General features: G+C 46.3%; 1 protein-coding gene across 3 annotated transcripts in view; it reads left to right on the top strand.

Annotated features, from left to right (window-relative positions):
* Positions 1 to 6,249: 6,249 nt before the first annotated feature.
* PANK4 (pantothenate kinase 4 (inactive)) overlaps positions 6,250 to 21,041 on the top strand; it is a 77,455-nt gene continuing 62,663 nt past the window's right edge. For 2 of the 3 annotated variants that reach the window (XM_040325921.1, XM_040325920.1), the window contains exon 1: positions 6,251 to 6,402. In XM_040325921.1, coding sequence (XP_040181855.1) covers positions 6,285 to 6,402 — 118 coding nt within the window. In that variant the 5' untranslated portion in view covers positions 6,251 to 6,284. Of the gene's footprint in view, positions 6,403 to 21,041 lie in introns of all 3 variants that reach the window. The other variant, XM_040325922.1, reaches the window with a different exon arrangement.

Genomic DNA, 21,041 nt, shown 5'->3' with positions numbered 1-21,041 from the left:
AAACACTCAGAAAAGTGGCTGTAAAAACGTCCATGGAAATGAAGCCTTAATATTAGGACACTCACCTGTCCTGGAGTCCAGCGACAATGGCAGCAGAAGATGAGCGATTGCTCGTCTTTCGGCTGCCCCCACCGCCATCATGGGTGAGGGAATCAGGAAGTGAAGCGTGGCGGCTTAACTTCCCGGTTCCCTACTGCGCATGCGCGAGCAGCGCTGCACGTCTTTCACTGGTCACCGCTGTGTTCTGGGATCTGTGTGTTTCCCAGAACACAACGGGGGGGACGGGGACCAGGAAGTGACCCACAGTCTGTATGCACGGAAGTGGGTGCAAATACCTATCTTAGACAGGTATCTGCACCCCCTCCCTCCTGAAAGGTGCCAATTGTAGCACCGGAGGGGGGGGGATTCCGATGAGCGGAAGTTCCACTTTAGGGTGGAGCTCTGCTTTAAGCCCTGGTTCACACAGGTGCGATTTGACATGTCAAATCGGCGGCATTTGCCAGCAATGGCACCGTCCTAATCGGTGCGACGCCGTATTTGCGTCACGGCACTGATTTCAAAAAGTAGTTTCTGTACTACTTTTTGCGATTTTAGGTTGAGATTTCCATTGACATCTGCGTAGAATCCCGCACAGATGTCTGTGAAATTGCCGCTGAAATCGGAACAGACGTGAAATCCTGTGAGTTCAGCTGAACTCGCCCGGCTTCATTCCCTCAGCTCTGTGTGAATCTCAGCCTAGATTTACCTTCAACTATGTCATGCAAGGGCCTGCCTGCATACAAAATCTATTTGTTTAGGTTTGACCTTGTATTAAATGGTTTTGGTAAATCAAAAGGAGAATTGTACAAGAAAATTGTATAATGTATGGCCAGCCTAAGTACTGGACATAATAATAAAATCCTGCTAGGGATTCTGCAAGTGCTATTGAAAGTACTGGAAGTACTGACAGGAATTGTGGAAATGCAGAAACAAGAGGTGTAGGAGCATCTCTTAGCATCTTGTTACCAATAAATAGAAATTCCTGGATGGTAGCACCTATATTACTGCTAGAGCGTATCTGTAAGATTAGATGTCCCCCTTACATTAGATGTCAAAAGCCACCCCACCATCAGAAGTTGAGTCCCCCACCCTCCCTTACATCACAGTGTACCCCCTTACCTTATGCTGCTGCTGGGAAGAAGATGGATGTATTGCTTGAAAGCAGAAAGTACAGGGTCTGGAGGAGGACCATAGGAGGGCTAGAGCTCTCTTGCAGCTGCAGGAGAGGTGTAAGGGCCACATAAAATGGCATGGAGGGCCTGATTCGGCCCGCGGGCCTTGTGTTTGACACCTGTGTGCTACAGTATTAGCACCTTTTATTAGATGTGCAGGCTAGAACAGATGTACCTGAATACATACAGCAGTGCATAAGGCTGGGTTCACACTACTACACTACTTTCATCCTACTTTGCTCTGCTACATTGGTCCTACATTTATCCTACATTGGTCCTACATCCATCCTACTTTCATGAACAGGATACTACTTTGGTCCGACTTCAATGATATTCAATGGGCCTGAAGTAGGATCAATGTAGGACCAAAAGTAGTACAGGGAGCATTTTCAAAGTCGGACCGACTTGTGTAGGACACTACAAGACGCTCTCATAGGGAAACATTGAACACAGAGCAAAGTAGGATGAAAGTAGTGTAGTAGTGTGAACCCAGCCTCTGGGCTGACATTCAGGAATTTCTATTTAATGGGAACACAGGGGTTGATTTACATAAACTGGAGAGTGTGAAAAATTTGGTGCAGCTGTGCATGGTAGCTAATCAGCTTCTAAATTCAGCTTGTTCAATTAGACAAAAAAATCCCTAAAAACTGGAAGTTGATTGGGTTTATATTCAGAGCTGCACCAGATTTGGCACTTGCCAGTTTTAGTAAATCAATCCAGCAATGCTAACAGGCAGTACCCAGGGTGAGAAGAGTGACCTCTTGTGGCCATTTTTGAGACTCGATATAGAGTACCACTCAATACTCTTTGCTGCTAACCTCCCTGTTCTTGGTGCAGTGTTTTGGGAAAGGCATGTAGAAGAATCTAATTTGGGCTTTCACCATTATTTGGACTTGCCTTGCTTCATAGATATCACCTTTCAACACCTGATGAACAAGTGGATGCCAGTGTATGAAACTCGTAGAAGTAGCACTCTCCGCTCCCACCAATGGTGAAATAATAGACATGTCTATTAACAATTGAACAACCTATGTGATTGAACGCTAGAAATCCTTTAAATAATGGATAGACACACATTGCAGATTGGTTATCTGTAGGGGAGAAATTAGGGAGGTGTATTTAGATTGCACCCAGAAACAGGGTTTTTATTGAATGCCAACTCCAATAAAGTTGGGGCACTGTGTAATTTCTACAGAACAGAATGCAATGATTTGCAAATCTCATAAACTCATATTTTATTCACAATAGAAAATGTATCAAAAGTTTAAACTGAGAAAATGCGCCATTTTAGGAAAAAAAAGGAATTCGATGACAACACAACTCAAAAAAGCCCCTTTAGATCAGGTATCTCCATCAGAGCACTACCATCAGATGTTCCCATCAAAGCACCCCCTTACATCAGATGTCCCCATCAGAGCACCCCCTTACATCAGATGTCCCCATCAGAGCACCCCCTTACATCAGATGTCCCCATCAGAGCACCCCCTTACATCAGATGTCCCCATCAGAGCACCCCCTTACATCAGATGTCCCCATCAGAGCACCCCCTTACATCAGATGTCCCTATCAGAGCACCCCCTTACATCAGATGTCCCCATCAGAGCACCCCTTTAGATCAGATGTCCCCATCAGAGCTCTCCCTTACAACAGGTGTCCCCATCACAGCATCCTACTTTAGATCAGATGTCCCCATCATAGTCCCACCTTACAACAGATGTTGTCATCAGAGTGCAACCTTACAACAGGTGTCCCCATCAGAGTACCCCCATACATCAGGTTTCCCTATAAGAGTACCCCCATACATCAGGTTTCCCTATAAGAGTACCCCCCTACATCAGGTGTCTCAATCAGAGTACTTCCTCACATCAGACGCCGGCCGGCGAGGGGGGGCGAGGAGCGGAGCCCCGGCCGGCTCGTCGCTGGAGCCGTGGAGCAGGTAAGTGTCAGTTTATTAAAAGCCAGCAGCTACACTTTTTGTAGCTGCTGACTTTTAATAAACTCAAAAAATGGCTGGAAAACCCCTTTAAAGTGAAACAATATAAATGAAAAAAATAAATTAATATAGTGCCTGGGGGGTCGCCTTAGTCCATCGGTAAAGTGGAGCATCTGTACCGTATATAGAACCTGCTACAGCAAAGCTGACCTATGTAAAAAAACATTTAAATTGATACACAGTTGCAAGTTATTGCCGGTGTTCTGCCAAGCTGGTTCCTACTATTGATATGGTTCCCCCTTTACTGTGCAGGCGCAATCCGAGCCAACGGAAATCTCCGAGCGCGAACAGCTGTTTCGGTAGACGCGCTCGCTCCCGATGCTTAGTTATAGGGGAACCAGCTCGACAAGACACCTCTTTATACAGCAAGGGGCGGACCAGATGTGATATTGAGCAGTACTTTTTTGTTTGTTTATACACGCCGCTGTATACAGCAAGGGGCTGATATGATATTAAGCAGTGCTTTTTTGCTTTATACACGCCGCTCTATATTTGGCGTGTAGTATAGAGCCTCGGTAGCGAACGCGTCTACAGCTGACAAACAGCTGTAGAGGCTCGGAGATTTCCGTGGCCTTCTAGTGTGCATGCGCGGCCTCCTAGTGCGCATGCGCAGTCAAGGGGGAACCAACACAACATAAAAATGAAAAAAAAAAAAAAACGGTGTGGCGGTCACCTACTGAATCTATACCAAACCCTTATCCGAGCATTCAGTCTGGCAGGCCAGGAAAAAGGGGGGGGGGACAAGCAAGCAGCCCCCTCCTGAACCATACCAGGCCACATGCCCTCAACATGGGGGTTTGCTTTGGAGTGGGGGTGCTCTGCCCCCCCCCCACCTCAAAGCACCTTGTCCCCATGTTTTTTTTATGACCTTGAAAGGGTTAGAAGTTTTCCATGTGAGGGTGATGTACATCGCAAGCTACTAGAGCGCGGAGTATGGTGAATATTCAACCTCTATACCAGGACTCCATCTGGTATGAACTTTAGATATGATGTAGATCTTTTCCTCAGATTGTTTACATGTTTTGACATCTTTGTGTCTTGATTCATTTATGATTTGAAATGCATTTACTTTTATCATATGTGATTCCAGCTTGCTTACTCTTTCTCTCATTATGTGCTTCACTCTTAACAGTGGGTTGTACACCAGCAGTGGTGTTTCCCATTTCACCTTGATTGGTGAAGTCATCTAATAAGAGGGAGTGGATTGTACCATCTTTTAACCACTTAAGGGCCCCTTCACGTCGATATAGCACGTACCCGTACGTCGCACGCAGACCCGATCGCCGCTGGTGTCATGCGATCGGGTCACAGAGCTGAAGAACCGGGAAAAGTAAGTGTAAACAAACCCTCCCCATTCTTCCTAGTGTGGCTGTCACTGATTGTCCGTGCCCTGTGTTAGGGAACGACGATCAGTGACTTCACACACACAGCCACGCCCCCCCACAGTAAGAACACTTCCTTAGGGCACACTTAACCCCTACAGTGCCCCCTCCTGGTTAACCCCTTCACTGCCAGTGTCATTTTCACAGTTATCAGCGCATTTTTATAGCACTTTTCGCTGTGAAAATGACACTGGTCCCAAAAATGTGTCAAAAGTGTCCGATGTGTCCGCCATAATGACGCAATCACGAAAAATATCACTGATCCCCGCCATTACTAGTAAAAAAATAATAATAATAAAAATGCCATAAAACTATCCCCTATTTTGTAAACGCTATAACTTTTGCGCAAACCGATCAATAAACGCTTATTGTGATTTTTTTTTACCAAAAATATGTAGAATACGTATCGGCCTAAACTGAGAGAAAAAATGTTTTTTAATATATTTTTTGGGGATATTTATTATAGCAAAAAGTAAAACATATTGCATTTTTTTCAAAATTGGTGCTCTATTTTTGTTTATAGCGCAAAAAATAAAAACGACAGAGGTGATCAAATACCACCAAAAGAAAGCTCTATTTGTGGGGAAAAAAAGGACGCCAATTTTGTTTGGGAGCCACGTCGCAGGACCGCGCAATTGTCAGTTAAAGCGCCGCAGTGCCGAATCGCAAAAAGGGGCAAGGTCCTTTACCTGCATAATGGTCCGGGTCTTAAGTGGTTAAATGTATATATATGCGTAGTTTGATATTGTGTGTTGTGCTGTGAACAAGGCTCCAGCCGAAACCCGTTAGCCCTCACCATTTTGTAAAAAAAAATAATTTAATTTTTGGTTGCCAGACATCCGCTTTTAATATGAAAGGGGCTGGGCCACCTGGTGACACCGCCCCCTTGTGACGTCACCGACCCAGCATGCACAGGTCGGTGATGTCACAGGGGATCTGGGGGCGGGTCTGCACAGTGGAAGTTCCACTTTTCTCCTACTGACGCTGGGGCCGGGGGATGCATGCAATGTCATTGGTTGTTCGGATGTTGGCGATCATAGCTACCAATGACAGCAAAGGTGGTGGACTGCCATGGTGCCTGGGTCAGGCCCGCGGTCTGCCATTTATCAATGTTTTTGCAAGGACCAAGGCAGGAACAAAAATTGTCTCTGGACAGCCGCACTCTGAACAAATAGTAGCCTTTATTAAAAGGACAGCACTACAAATCACAGCAAAATAAAATAAAATCAGACTCTGACGCGTTTCGCACTGAAACTAGTGCTTAGTCATAGCTTATGACCCAGTTATGACTAAGCACTAGTTTCAGTGCGAAACGCGTCAGCAGTCTGGTTTTATTTTACTTTGCTGTGACTTGTAGTGCTGCACCTGGAACAGCTACTCCCTTTTCCCTTGTGTAAGGACCGGCCACATACAGCTGACAGTCCCATAGAATGTCCTATATGTAGAGGGATGCATATCTCACCATCACCTGCAAAGTGACTCACAATCATAGGTGTTCGCAGCCTATTGTACCCCAAATCTATATAAAAAATGATGGTGTGAGTAGGGCAAGTAGGTAACATAATGATCCAGCATGGACAGACAGTAATGTCGCCCACATACAGCAGGCGATGTACACACACACGTGCCCTTTCCATGTGCGGACAGCCCCGCCCCCTTATTATCATACTCCATACAGAGCAGAGCTGGAGAAGGAACATGGCGGCCAGCGGAGGCAGACAGAAGAGTGGAGCCAGCATGGACAAGAGCATCACTCTGCCGCCCGACGAGATATTCCGCAACCTGGAGAACGCCAAGCGCTTCGCCATTGACATAGGTGAGCGGCCCCTGTGACACCCCACCCTGACCCGCACACCGGAGAATGCCCTCAGCCGTGCAGTTATCACAAGTTGGTGTCGGATGCTGCTGTTGCCTTTACCGCACAGCCTGCTGGGAAGGGTAGTCCTTCCCCGCCCCCCTTCTATAGCGGCTCCATTCATTGAGGAAGGTGCGGAACTACAATCCGCGAAGTGAGCTTGGGCGTGGGGCATTGTGGGAGTCGTAGTTCCCATGGAGGCAAGGTTACTTGGAAAGGATAAGCTGAGCGTGTCCGGGGGACTCCGATTCCCAGCATGCCTCACTGGTGCTCTACAGGGACTAGAAGTGGAAAGTAAACAACCTGCTGGAGCAAAGCAGATCATAGCTCTGGGTGGTAGAGGGGAGTCCTTGTAGAATGTCACAGTGATGAGTGGTGTCATGTACACAGGGGGTGTGCTGTGTGGATGGTGAATGAGGAACACTTCACCTTCAGGCATGGAAATACATTTCTTGCTGCTCCCTCCACCATATTGGTGGATTATTACCAGTCTGGCCTCGGTGCAGTGTGCCTGTGGTTTTCCTGAGGGTTACCTATGCTTCTCCCATTGACTTCTATTAGATCGGGTGTTTTGGTGCGTTTTCTAAAAGCGCACCAAAGATGCAGCTTGCAGGACTTTTGGTACACTTTCAGTAAACGCACAAAAAAATGCCCAATTTAAAACTAGTGTATAAGAGTAGAGCATGGGTAACCTGTATGAATACTGCAGGTACACTGCACTGAGGCCGAACTGCAGAACGTCAGGGTGTCTTTAAGTGGCGATTCACACATTATGCAATCACAGACATCGCATGTGAGTCGCACTGCATGTGATTGGCACTGCGATGTCTGTGCGATGCAAATTCAGCCATCCAGAACGTATGGACTAAAATAGCGCAAGATCCCAGCCCCCCACCCCTTCCCCTTTTTAATTTTTTTATTTGTTGTCTGCACCAGAATTGGATCGCATGGGTGTTCACACCATGCAATCTGATTCCTGTCTGAGTTCGCACTGCGATATGCGAACTGATCTGGGGCTGTCATTTACTTTGTATTGACACCCACAGTGGTTCGCAGAGGGTAGTGTGAACTGCCTGCAATTTGTATGCGATGCGGGAACACACACTGGAATCGCACTGTTTCCCACATTGCATATGTGTGAACTGGCACTTAATGAGAAATTTGGGGTTCATGAAAAAGCATCCACATTCGGCTCCATGCTACAGCTCTCCCCCACCAGCTCTAAAACCGAGAACTGAGTGATCACATGACCGCTGATCATTCAATTTTTCATCTGCTTGGAGCTGAGAGCAGTGACTGTCATTCGTCGTGCTCTGCTCCTCCAGCGCTCACAGGAGTTGCAGGCAGGGGAGGGGGCGGGCACAGCTTGCTGCAGCTCACTGAGAGGCTAAGCCAGCCTTCAATTTGCCAGCTGGGTGGATACCAACATTTTGGTTGGGAACCGTCCAGAGTCTGGAGCAGTTCTGGAACATCAGCGGACTTTAGCATGCTGTCAGCTGGTTCTGGCTCACAGGAGAGCAAAAGTAAGTGCAATGCTGTGACCCACAAGATCCTTCCCTATTTTTTCTAATGCTGCACCAGAGCGCTTCCTTCTTTCCTAGGACATAGTGCCCCCCCCCCTCACTGCCTCTTGGGATGCCCACGTATCGCACCCCAGGAGGCAGTTTTGCTGACATGCGCACGCTTGCAATGAGATTAGGTTCCTGCACTGATGCGGCACAGGTCTTTGGGAACCGGGAATGTTCTTCACTGTGTGGGCGGGGCCTGTCTTCTGCACACGCTCTCTAATGCCCAGGGACTGGGTGGGGCTGCGGATATGTGAACTCAACATTAGAGGTCGACCGATATATCGGTCGGCCGATATATCGGCCGATATTTGGCCGTTTTTGTGAAATCGGCATCGGCCGATTATCGTGAAAAAATCGGCCGATTCGCCGCTACAATATCCAGGCCGCGAGGTCCCTTGCCTTCCAGTCATGTACTGACCAGTCACCAGTGCCCCCGCCCCCGCCATGAATCCTCCATCCGCATTGGCCTCTGCTACTCACCGCAGGTCCTGGAAGTCTATGTACGGCGGCGAGTAGGGGCGTGACGTCACGGTCCTTCCCCCGCAGCTCGCGGTCCACTCCTTGCTCACATTGCGAGTAGGGGGCCACGCCTGTCTCTCACGTCACCCTTGCGTGCTCCTGGTTCCCGGGTCTTCTACTGGCTCTCCGTTGCGAGTAGAGGCGTGACGCCCAGTGCACGCCCCGCCCCCTGCTACTCCTTCCCGGCTTCTTATTTTGCAGCATCCCCTGCATTCGAGCTAGGTATGTGGCATATTCGTCCATTGATGTAGATCACTATGGGCATTTATTTTTTGTCAACACTAACACTGCTGGGCAAGGTCACGCTGATGGGCACTTTTTTATGTTAAGGGGCACTCTGATGGGCGCATTTTATTTTAAGGGGCACGCTGATGGGTATATTTTTAATGTGCGCACTGATGAGCATATTGTTTTAAGAGGCACACTGATGGACACATTTTGTTGTGCCCATCAGATTGCCCCTTAACATAAAATATGCCCATCAGCGTACACATTAAAAATATACCCATCAGAGTGCCCCTTAACATAAAATTTGCCCATCAGAGTGTCCCTTAATAACAATAAATGTGCTCATGGGCACATTTTATGTTATTAAGGGACACTGTGATGGGCAAATTTTATGTCAAGGGGCACTCTGATGGGCACAACAAAACTTTTATGTTAAGGGGCACGCTGATGGGTATATTTTTAATGTGTTCGCTGATGGGCATATTGCATGTTAAGGGGCACTCTAATGGGCAAATTTTATGTTAAGGAGCACGTTTTGTTGTGCCCATCAGAGTGCCCCTTAACATAAAATGTGCCCATCAGCGTGACCCTTATTTTAAGTTAAGGGGCACAATGCATCCCCACCCATCCCTCTCCACAACACATGGCTGTGGAGGAGGCGGGTACAGAGAGAGGTGGCTGTGGAGGAGGCGGGTACAGAGAGGTGGCTGTAGAGGAGGGGGTACAGAGAGGTAGCTTTACAGCCACCTCTGTACCTCCCTCCGCCACAACCACCTCTCTGTACCTCCCTCCTCCACAACCACCTCTCTGTACCTCCCTCCTCCACAACCACCTCTCTGTACCTCCCTCCTCCACAACCACCTCTCTGTACCCCCCTCCTTAAAATGACTAAGATTGTATTTTTTTTATTTTTTAATAATTATGAGGTGGCACTGATGGGCTGCACTGGTGGGCACTAATGAGGTGGTACTGATGGACACTAATGGGCTGAACTGGTAGGCACTGATGAGGTTGCACTGACAGGCTGAATTGGTGGACACTAATGAGGTGGCACTGATGGACACTGATAGGCTACACTGGTGAGCTGCATTGGTGGGCACTGATGGACACTGATAGGCTGCACTCCACCTTTCCACCCTAAACAATAACCTCCTCCCCAACCTAGATTTTCTAAAATAATGGGAAAGAAAAAAAAAAAATCGGCCTAAAATATCGGCCGCAAAAATCGGCCTAAAATATCGGCCATCGGTCGCCCCGATTTTGAAATATCGGCATCGGTATCGGCCAGAGAAAAACCCATATCGGTCGACCTCTACTCAACATTAAGGGGAAACCCCAGATTGGAAGTAAGCCGTACACCTTGTGCAGCTGTGAAGTACCGTATTTATCGCTCCCGCGTATACCGCGCACCCCTAAAGTTGCCCCCGAAATTCCTGTAAAAAAAATGTTATATGATTTCATTACTTACAGTTTTGGTGTCTTCCCAGCGTCCATCGTCCGGTCCGGCGTCCGTCTGCGGCCTCGATGGTGTCCTCCCGGCTTCTCCAGCGCGCCTCAAGTCGAGTCCCCGCTTCCCGCGGTCAGTTCGAACACCTCCGCCGACATATACCGAGTGCAGTACATTCGGCAAGGCTCGGCGTCGCTCACGCTCTGTGACGTTTATGCGTGAGCACGAGCGAAGCCGAGCCTGGCCGAATGTACCCGAGTGTACTGCACTCGGTATATGTCGGCGCAGGATTTCAAACTGAGCGAGGGAAGCGGCTATCGGCGTATATCGCGCACCCACGATTTTCCCCTTATTCTAAGGGGAAAATAGTGCGCGATATACGCCGATAAATACGGTAATATACCGATGTATAACGCTCCCTCCCATTTCGCTGCACTTTTTGTCTCTCAAAATACTCTTGAACCCCTAACTCCTGAGGAAGTGAGCTCTGTCCTGTGAAATGCGTAGAGTGGGGAAATCCAACATTGACCTACTGTAAGTGTCTTGTAATGCTTCCTGATTGTGTTGAATGCTATGCTGCATTCACCTGCCTACTTTTACTGGCCATTAATCGCGCCCATCGCGGCAGTAGATCTGAAGAAACAAGGGAGTGTCAAAAAATAGTTTAACAATTTCAGGTTTTTCTGCAGTTGTATGTGTTTTTTTTTTTTGTAGCCCAGATTTTTCTTCAGGTCTGAGATAAATGCATAGGGAAGAGTTGGAACCTCTTCCAGCGAAGACACTTGTTCCCGTGACAACTGTCTGGGGATTTTGCCATTGCTTTGGGAAAAGTTCTGTTGTGATTTTGGGGCAGGAAGTGAAATCAAATCTTCTCAGGGCTCAGGCACTTCCTGTTACAGGGTGACGACTGTCCTCGTTTGTATCACATGATGGAGACTACAAGTGGCCTGTCATTGTCATTATCGGGAAGCTGGTTCAGAATAACGACACTTGAATGAGTGCATGTAGATGGGAAGTGACTAAAAGAGGCTAGAGGTAGAAAAAATAAATTAGAAAAATGTTTTTCTTGAAAAACAATTGTGGAGTTTAGGAATCTCCACTGTAAAGACTTATCCACAGCTGTGGTCCTTGGAATTGTTTACTTGGTGAGCAGTTACATTTTTTTTGAGCCTTGACAACCTGCCAAAACAACCACCAGGTTGGAAAAATGTTAGCTCAGTACAAATGGCGTTCCGAAAGAGCATTGCGTGCAAGTTTAGGCTTAGCCACCCATTGTGATGTGATGTACCTCTCCTTTTAGTGTAAACATTTATGTGGCAAGCACACACAAGTACCCTGTCCTAATAACTAGCACTCCGTGGCCCAGATTCAGGTACATTTGCGCTTTATTTGCGGAGTCACAGGGCAACGATTTTGCCCTGCGCCCACGCAAATATTTTGCGCTGCCCTCGATTCACGGAGCAGTAGCTCCGTAAATTGCGATGGCGCGCCGGGAAAAATTGCCCGGCGTAAGCGCGCGCAATGTAAATGATCCCGCCGGGGGCGGGAATCATTTAAATTGGGCGCGCTTCCGCGCCGAGCGTAGAGCGCATGCTCCGTCAGGAAACTTTCCTGACGTGCATTGCGGCAAATGACGTCGCAAGGACGTCATTTGCTTCAGAGTGAACGTGAATGGCGTCCAGCGCCATTCACGAATCACTTACGCAAACAACGTAGATTTTAAATCTCGCGACGGGGGAACGTGGGTATCCTATAGCATTGGCTGCGCCTGCTATTAGGATGTGTAACGTTACGCGAAACCCGACGTACGCAAACTACGTAATTTGCGTACGCTGGGCTCGCGCAACGTTGTGAATCGGTGTTAGTATGCAATTTGCATACTATACACAGATCACAATGGGAGCGCCCCCTAGCGGTCATCGCTAGAATGCAGCCTAAAATCTGCGTGGCATAAGAGCCTTATGCCACGCAGATTTTAGGCTGCAGTCGGCGTAGCGATGTTCCTGAATCGGGAGCATTCGCTACGCCGGAGCAAGTAAGCAATTGCACCGTGTAACCTATGGTTACACAGGTGCAATTGCTTCTTGAATCTGGGCCCGTGTTTATTGTGTTTTGGACCTGCATAGCTTACTGAGGCATTGCATTTTTTGAGGTGGTGTGAGTGTAATGCCGCGTACACACGCTTGGAATTCCTACCGTGTTTAGGCCTCATCGGACGTTTTCTGTCGAAATTTCCGACAACAAGCTGGTTCTCAAATTTTCTGACAACAAAATCCGTTCTTGTAAATTTCGATCATGTGTAGCCAATTCCGACGCACAAATTTCCACTCATGCTCTGAATCAAGTACGAGACGGAAGCGCTCGGTCTGGTAAAACTAGCGTTCGCAATGGAGTTGGCACATTCGTCACGCTGGAACGGACTGAAAAGCGCGAATCGTCTCTCACCAAGCTTCTACTAACTCGACTGGTATTGATCTCCCCTTTTCTAATGCCGTTGTATGTGTTGGACGTCACCGCGTTCTTGACATTTGGAATTTCTGACAACATTTGTGTGACCGTGTGTATGCAAGACAAGTTTGAGACAACATCCGTCGGAAATTTATCCACGGTTTTGTTGTCGGAATGTCCGATCGTCTGTGCGCGGCATTACAGTGCACCCTATAACTGAACATTTGAGGCTATTGCTGGGCTGCAGTGGTACATTTAGCAAGCAAGAATGCTGTGCAGGTGCCTGACGTGTGCCTTATCACTGAAAACATCATTGGTTGTTGGGATGCTAGTACGTGGTACCCAAGGTTGTGATGCTGCACAATAAAAACCTGTGGCTTTGTGTAACGAAAAAAAACTGGCTTTACCACTTCCCACCCGCCCGACGAGTTTTTACGGCAACAATGTGGCTCTAAAATGCCGGGAGGCCGTCTATATCCGACCTCCAGCCACTGGGGGGCACGCGAGCGCCGGCCGCGCGCATGCCCGCCGCGTCACTCAGGTGCCGATGCGTGTGCCTGGCGGCCGCGATGTCCGCCGGACACCCGCAATCGGCAGAGACAGGGACATGGATCTCTGTGTGTAAACAGCTAAAAAAGTTAGGAGCCAGAAAACGCGCCCCGCCCCGCCAAGCTTTTGCCTCTGTATAGAAGCTTCCTGTAATCAAGACTGATTACTGCTCTTCTGTCTTTCTGTATGGGGTTACTGGTCTTATCGCCACCCCCTGCCGGTGTTTTTTTGCAGGTAGTGGGTGGGGCCAGATGGACCCCTCCCACAACTCTTCTTCTTTCTGCACAGGCTCTGTGCACCACAATTTCACTGCTACATATACAAGCCCATATCTGGACAAGTATTGGCATTTGATGCACATAAATCCTTTATGATGTTTGCGGTATATATTTAACCACTTTAATATCGGACACTTTTAACCCCTTTCTGCCCAGGCAAATTTTCAGCTTTCAGCTCTGTTACACTTTGAAAGACAATTACGCAGTCATGTAACGCTGCACCCAAGATTTATTTATATATATATATATATATATATATATATATATATATATATATAATGTATATATATAATGTATGTATTTTTTTTTTCTTCACATAAATAGAGCTTTCTTTTGGTGGTATTTTAATCAACACTGGGTTTTTTATTTGCTAAATAAATGAAAAAAGACAAAACATTTTGAAAAAACGTTTTTGTTTTTTATTAATTTAGGCCAAAATGTATTCTGCTACATTTCTTTGGTGAAAAGAACCCAAATCCGTGTATATTTAGTTTGTAATAAAGCACGAGTCCACAAACTGTGGTGTGTATGTAAAGTTGATTAGTGTTGATGTACTGACGGTCTCATTTCTTGAGGCCCAAAAATGGCAGGGCAGTAGAAATACCCCCCAAAATCGCCCATTTTTGGAAAGTAGACCGTCCAAGGAATTTACTAAGAAGCATTTTTGAAGTTGTAATTTTTTGTCATACTTCCTTGGAAAATGAACAAATTAAAATGTATTTTATTTTTTGTTACATACTGTTATCAGTGCAGTACAGTGTCATCCTATAATGATCAGGGACACCGACTGGCCACAGTACAAAAAGGGAAAAAAATATGTTTTTAACACTTTGACCAGAGCAATATAATGTTAACAATGTACTTCTCTAGGGAAGTGATCAGTATTATCATTTTTTTTTTTTTTAATACATATTTTAGATGCAAGCATTCTACTAAATTAAATCGATTTATTCAGTTTATTTTGTTGTGATTTGGTCAGAGCTAATCACATGGTACAGATAGACTGTGATTGGCCCAGTTTGTACCATGTGATTATGCTGACTAATCACAGCTAGCAACAAAATGGCATACAATGGATGGCTTGAAAGGAAGCCATCCATTGTATACAACTGTCATGTGATCTGCTGTGATTGGTTACAGCGGTCACATGGTACCGGCATGGGCATCGTGACAGATCACGGCGCTGCGAGCAGATGTAATGTGACCGCTGCCCAGGTCGACGAGCCCAATAGGTCGGGCGGGAACCGGTTAATTGGAGTATTTGTCCCTGGAGTTCAGCTATTAAAGCGGAGGTTCACCCTAAAACAATTATATACCGTTACATCCAGCATACTGCTGAGATCTACAGTATGCTGGTATTTTTTTTTCCCGCTGTACATACCTTCTTATAGTTCTTTTCACCCGGGTTCTCACTGCCCCGGGGAGTAGGCGTTCCTATGAAGATGCGTAGATGATTGACGTGCGGGTAAGGCGCGCCACGCGTTCCGAAAATAAACGAACTAGGACTCGACTTTATACGGCGCCCGCGCAGTCAGCTCTACACGGCAGGCGCCATATAGCGCCGTATAGACTCAAGTCCTAGTTCGTCTATTTTCGGAACGCGTGACGCGCCTTACCCGCACGTCAATCATCTACGCCTCTTCATAGGATCGCCTACTCCCCGCGGGAGTGAGAACTCGGAGCCGGGTGAAAAGAACTATAAGACTGTAAGTACAGCGAAAAAAATAAAAATACCAGCATACTGTAGATGTCAGCAGTATGCTGGATGTAATGGTATATAGATGATTTTTAGGGTGAACCTCCGCTTTAAGTACGGTAGGCACAAATAGGGAAGCAGCCTTGGTCCAGGATGCCAGCACCTAAAAAGAATTACAACTGGTATGTTAGAAGAACATAATTGTAGGTAAATGTAAGTAGCTACCAACTGATATTAACCACTTCAGCCCTGGAAGATTTGGCTGCTCAATGACCAGCCCATGTCTTGCGATACGGCACTGCGTCGCTTTAACTGACAATTGCGCAGCCGTGCCACGACGTATCCAAACAAAATTGATGTCCTTTTTTTTTTTTTTTTTTTTTTTTTTATCAAATAGAGCTTTCTTTTGGTGGTATTTGATCATCTCTGCAGTTTTTTAATTTTTTTGCGCTATAAACAAAAAAGTGCGACAACTTTGAAAAAAACTGTATTTTGTACTTTTTTCTATAATCTTCCCAATTGTGTGTGTGTTGTTTTTGTTTTAATTCCTAAGTTTAGGCTGATATGTTTTCTTCTACATAAAAAATCGCACAAAGTGTATATCGATTTGCGCAAAAGTTACAGCGTCTACAATAATATATTTTTTTTTCAGTAATGGCGGTGATCAGCGTTTTTATTTATTTTATTTTTTGTTAAAATGAAAGTCTGTAAATGAAATTAGATTTGGCGCTTGAAATGCCTCTAAACATAGCTTCTGAACGCATTTTTTGGGTTCCAGAAAAAGCCTTTAGGCTGCCTAGAAACTACTATAAACGACCCTGTGTATATGTACTGATGAGATAACAGAGGAGAGCTCAGGGGCAGTTGGAAAAAAATGCTCCTTAAAGCGGATGTTCCACCCCAAAAAAATATTAAAAGCCAGCAGCTACAAATACTGCAGCTGCTGACTTTTAATATAAGGACACTTACCTGTCCTGGAGTCCAGCGCCGTCCGCAGCAGAGCACGAGCGATCGCTCGTCACCCTGCTGCTCACCCCTCCATCCACGCTGAGGGAACCAGGAAGTGAAGTGCTGCGGCTTCACTGCCCGGTTCCCTACGGCGCATGCGCGAGCCGCGCTCGCCGATTGGCTCCCGCTGTGTGCTGGGAGCCGAGTGTTCCCAGCACACAACGGGGGGGGGGGGGGGGGGGCGTGATGTGACGGAATGCCCGTCTTTTGCCCATGAATGCCGGGCCGGAAGTGGGTGCAAATACCTGTCTTTAGACAGGTATCTGCACCCCCCTCCCCCCTGAAAGGTGTCAAATGTGACACCGGAGGGGGGGAGGGTTCCGATCAGCGGGACTTCACTTTAGGGTGGAGAACCGCTTTAACGTCAGTTTACCAGCAGCAGTGTACATGAGGCCTTATGCCGCGCACACAACCGTTTTTCAGGATGTAAAAAAATGTGTTGGGTTCCCTGTCTTTCTTTTCTAATTTCATAACTTTGTATTGCGTTTCAAAATATTTCTCGTGTGTGTTTTTTATTTTTTTTAGCAAAGCTGAACCCCAGACACGTACACAAATTATGGCAGCGCTGTATATATTAATGCGTCAATAAATCTATTTTTGTAAATGCAAGGAGTGTAAGTCCAATTTAACATCAGCCTTTTTGAAGTCTCCAAAACAGCAAAGCTCAGACTTGAGAGGGAGCAGCACAAGGGGCCAGTTAGTTGCGCTGTAGTGCCAATGAGGGGCAGGCTGATTGGAGAAAAGAGCAGAGAGATGATCAGTCTGCTGCTTTTCTATTCACTGTACAGTGTGAGGGAGAAACAGCAACAGAAAAAATAGCACCTCTTGCCCTGCAAAGCAGGGTTGTGTTGTGTAACTATCAACCGGATAGATAGAAATACAATTCCTTTGGCAGGCACCGCTTTGTTGTATGTACTTTATTTCTTTAGTTGTTTGTCTGGAGTTCAGCTTTAGGCCCTATTCATACACGGGATGCACTGGTGTTGTGTGTATCTGCATTCAGGCTATCCCATTTATGTCTGTCTGGGATGCAACAGCTGTACGGTCACAGCCGCTGGTCTGAATGTGACAGCCATTGAAGGTGTTGTGTTTTTTTTTTTTTAAACTCAAATGCAGTGGTCTCCAAACTGTGGCCCGGGGGGCAGATGCAGCCCTTTGCTTGATCTTATCCAGCCCTTGCGGTGTTATTCCTCCCACTTCCAGCAACAGTGGGGCATAGTTACTGACAATGGGGAACTATTCCTCCCACTGACTCCAGTGATGGGGGGGGGGGAACTATTCCTCCCACTGACTCCAGTGATGGGGGGGGGGGGAACTATTCCTCCCACTGACTCCAGTGATGGGGGGGGGGGGGGAACTATTCCTCACACTGACTCCAGTGATGGGGGGGGGAACTATTCCTCCCACTGACTCCAATGATGGGGGGGGAACTATTCCTCCCACTGACTCCAGTGATGGGGGGGGGGAACTATTCCTCCCACTGACTCCAGTGATGGGGGGGGGAACTATTCCTCCCACTGACTCCAGTGATGGGGGGGGGAACTATTCCTCCCACTGACTCCAATGATGGGGGGGGGAACTATTCCTCCCAATGATGGGGGGGGGGGGAACTATTCCTCCCACTGACTCCAATGATGGGGGGGGGGAACTATTCCTCCCAATGATGGGGGGGGAACTATTCCTCCCACTGACTCCAATGATGGGGGGGGGACTATTCCTCCCACTGACTCCAATGATGGGGGGGGACTATTCCTCCCAATGATGGGGGGGGGGGGCTATTCCTCCCACTGACTCCAATGATGGGGGGGGGAACTATTCCTCCCAATGATGAGGGGGGAACTATTCCTCCCAATGATGGGGGGACTATTCCTCCCAATGATGGGGGGGGGAACTATTCCTCCCACTGACTCCAATGATGGGGGGGGGGGGGATTTATTCCTCCCATTGACTCCAATGATGGGGGGGGGGGGGGAACTATTCCTCTCACTGACTGCAATGATGGGGGAACTATTCCTCCCCCTAATGCCAACGATGGAGTATTGTTTACTCCCACTGATGCCAGGGCATTTTATGCTCCCACTGGCCGAAGTATGTCTCTAAAGTTTGAAGGACAGTAAACTGGCCCCTTGTTTAGAAAGTTTGGAGATCCCTGGCATAGAGGAGGGACACACACCTGCGCACCTATCAGATTGTAACTAATGGCTGTGTTCATGCTGACGCTGCTTCCCAAAAGAAGTGTGTGACATTTGTGAATCCCATGTGGGCTTTGCATGGATGAATGGGGCCTCAAAGTTACATTGACGTATCGGCCAGATTTATGTTGCCATATTTGTGCAGATTTAGAGACCGAAACAAAACCCCTGACACTTGGAAAACTTTGGTGCACTTTACCCTAAGTAAGCATAAAATCTACAGATAATGAATGATAAATGGGGTGGCAGACAACTTCTGATTGCTTGTCACATGCTGCTGCCTATGTAGTGTCTAATAGTAGCCAGTGCACACAAAGGAAACATATTTATTATGATACATTACATGACTTTATGTTGCAAACTGCATACTGTGCATATTCAATTATTATTTTTTTGTGGGCTGACTGCGTGTAGTGCCTGGTGGCTCAAGCCTCAACACACTACCCATTCACACTACCCATACACGGACTATGGGCCTCAGTACCCATGCGAATGAGGCCTTAAGATTTCAGGCTAAAGTTCCCATTAGCAGGGTAAGAGAATGTGTGGTAAAGAGGGACATGATCAAACATGTCGCATATCTATTCGAAATCAAGAGTGAAAAGCCGTTTAAAGTTAATTGGGTACCATTTGAATATCGTGAAGTTCCATTTACCACTAACACACTGTGATGACCTGCATGCATTACAGTGCTATTCATTTTGAATGGATGCCCAAAGCATTAGGAGAATGCACCCGCTTTGCAGCATGCCACACTACATGGTAATGCACAGTATGTTGCATTACAAAAAAAGGTTCAAGTCAGATTTTTCTGAATGTTGTGGTGCGTTGGCAGCCCATTCATTTCAGTAGGCTGCCTTAATGCAACGGACACTATTGTACCATCTAATGCACTGCAAATGCCTAATTCACAGTGGCACTGTCAAAATCATGCATTTGGAGCACATTCATAAATGCAGGTAATTGATTTTTCAATTGCGCCATTCACACTGTGCGTTTACCTGCATTTGGGTGTGGTCAGTTTTTAGCTGCGTTTGGAGAAACTCGAATTCTCTGCATTCCAGATCTGATTAGGCACTCTAAATGCAACTTACAGTATCTAGCAGGAACATCTAAACAAAAAGTGATCTAGGAGGCATAAAGGTTGTTTATTTTTCCTAAATAACTTTGGTGGCCTGATTTACCCATATAGACATGGCAAGCGTTATGCTAAAGTGGCTCTATTGACGCAACGCGCAGGCAATTGTGGAAAGAGAATGTGTTTGGATGGCCTATTGTTGTTTTTTTTATTTCATCATTTGATTCACAAGCTGACAAATTTGTGGCTGAATTTCGATCCATGTGTGACTGTCCCCACTTGACAGAATAAGAGAACGTTACCGCTCTAGGTGGATTGTGTTACAATGATCAGTATGGTCTCAGGAAATCAAGGGTGCTGGCAATGCACAAGGCAACAAATGGAAAAAGAAAATATGGACAGCCGCACTCCAAAAAACCTTGATGGTTGTCTTTATTTAAAAAATGAAAAATGCACTACAAGTAAAGCAAAGTAAAACAACTGACACGTTTCGCACTATAAATTGGTGCTTAATCACAGCTATGATTAAGCACTAATTTATACTGTGAAACGCGTCAGTGTTTTACTCCCGTGTTGTGTGCTGTGACTTGTAGTGCATTTTTCCTTTTTTAAATAAAGACAACCATCAAGGTTTTTTGGAGTGCGGCTGTCCATATTTTCTTTTTCCATTTGTTGTCCACTTGACAGTATAGCGAGGTCTACTTTCTGTCCTTTCAGGGAGGATTCCTCCATTGAACTTTATTTATGCGAATGGAGGAATCTGTAAAGGTTGGGGCTCTGGTGGGGACACCTGCTGTAAAGGGGGACTCTGAGGATACCTTATATTAAGTGGTTTTATTTTCTTTATTTGAAATGTGGATGTGATTGGCACAGTGAGGCTGCAACTGATGGGCACAGTTTTTTTTATCTAGCAGCAATGATACAAAATTGACTTCTAAATGGCTATTTGCAGTCCTGTATTACTAACAGTTAAATATTTTCAGTTTGTTTAGGGACCCCCCCCCCCCCCCCAAAAAAAAAGCACCAAACGACACTGCCACTTTGAAAAGCTATCTTTTAACGTAGTATATGTGTTGCAAATGGCACCCCAATTGTCACTGTCCTTGTGAATCCATCATATGTGATTTCACCTTCAATGCCCCGGTACAGAGACGGATCAGAACTGCGAGAGGCAGGTAGCTTCAGCTAATCTTTCTAAATGTGGTGATCTTTATTTAGATTGAGGTATAGGAGATGTCCTCTAAGAAGCTATATATACAATGCTTGCTACATGCTTTATATAGGTCCGTCCTTTCTGTTAATAGCTGTGATGACCTGTATATTATACACGGCTGCATGTAGCAGTTTTTCCCAGCAATTGGCTTCCCTTCAAACCAGTTTTTGTTCCTTGGCTGGAATCTGTGTGTTCATACTGGTTAATGGCACAAAATACAGTAATGCCTCGGATTGCGAGTAATGTGCTTTATGAGCGTTTCACAATACGATCTAAATAAAGTAGATTGTGTGTGTGTGTATATGTGTGTGTGTGTATATATATATATATATATATATATATATATATATATATATATATATATATATATATATAT

Source organism: Rana temporaria, chromosome 10 (assembly GCF_905171775.1).
Source record: "Rana temporaria chromosome 10, aRanTem1.1, whole genome shotgun sequence".
NCBI classification, from domain to species: domain Eukaryota; kingdom Metazoa; phylum Chordata; class Amphibia; order Anura; family Ranidae; genus Rana; species Rana temporaria.
This window is presented reverse-complemented; position numbering and strand designations above follow the sequence as displayed.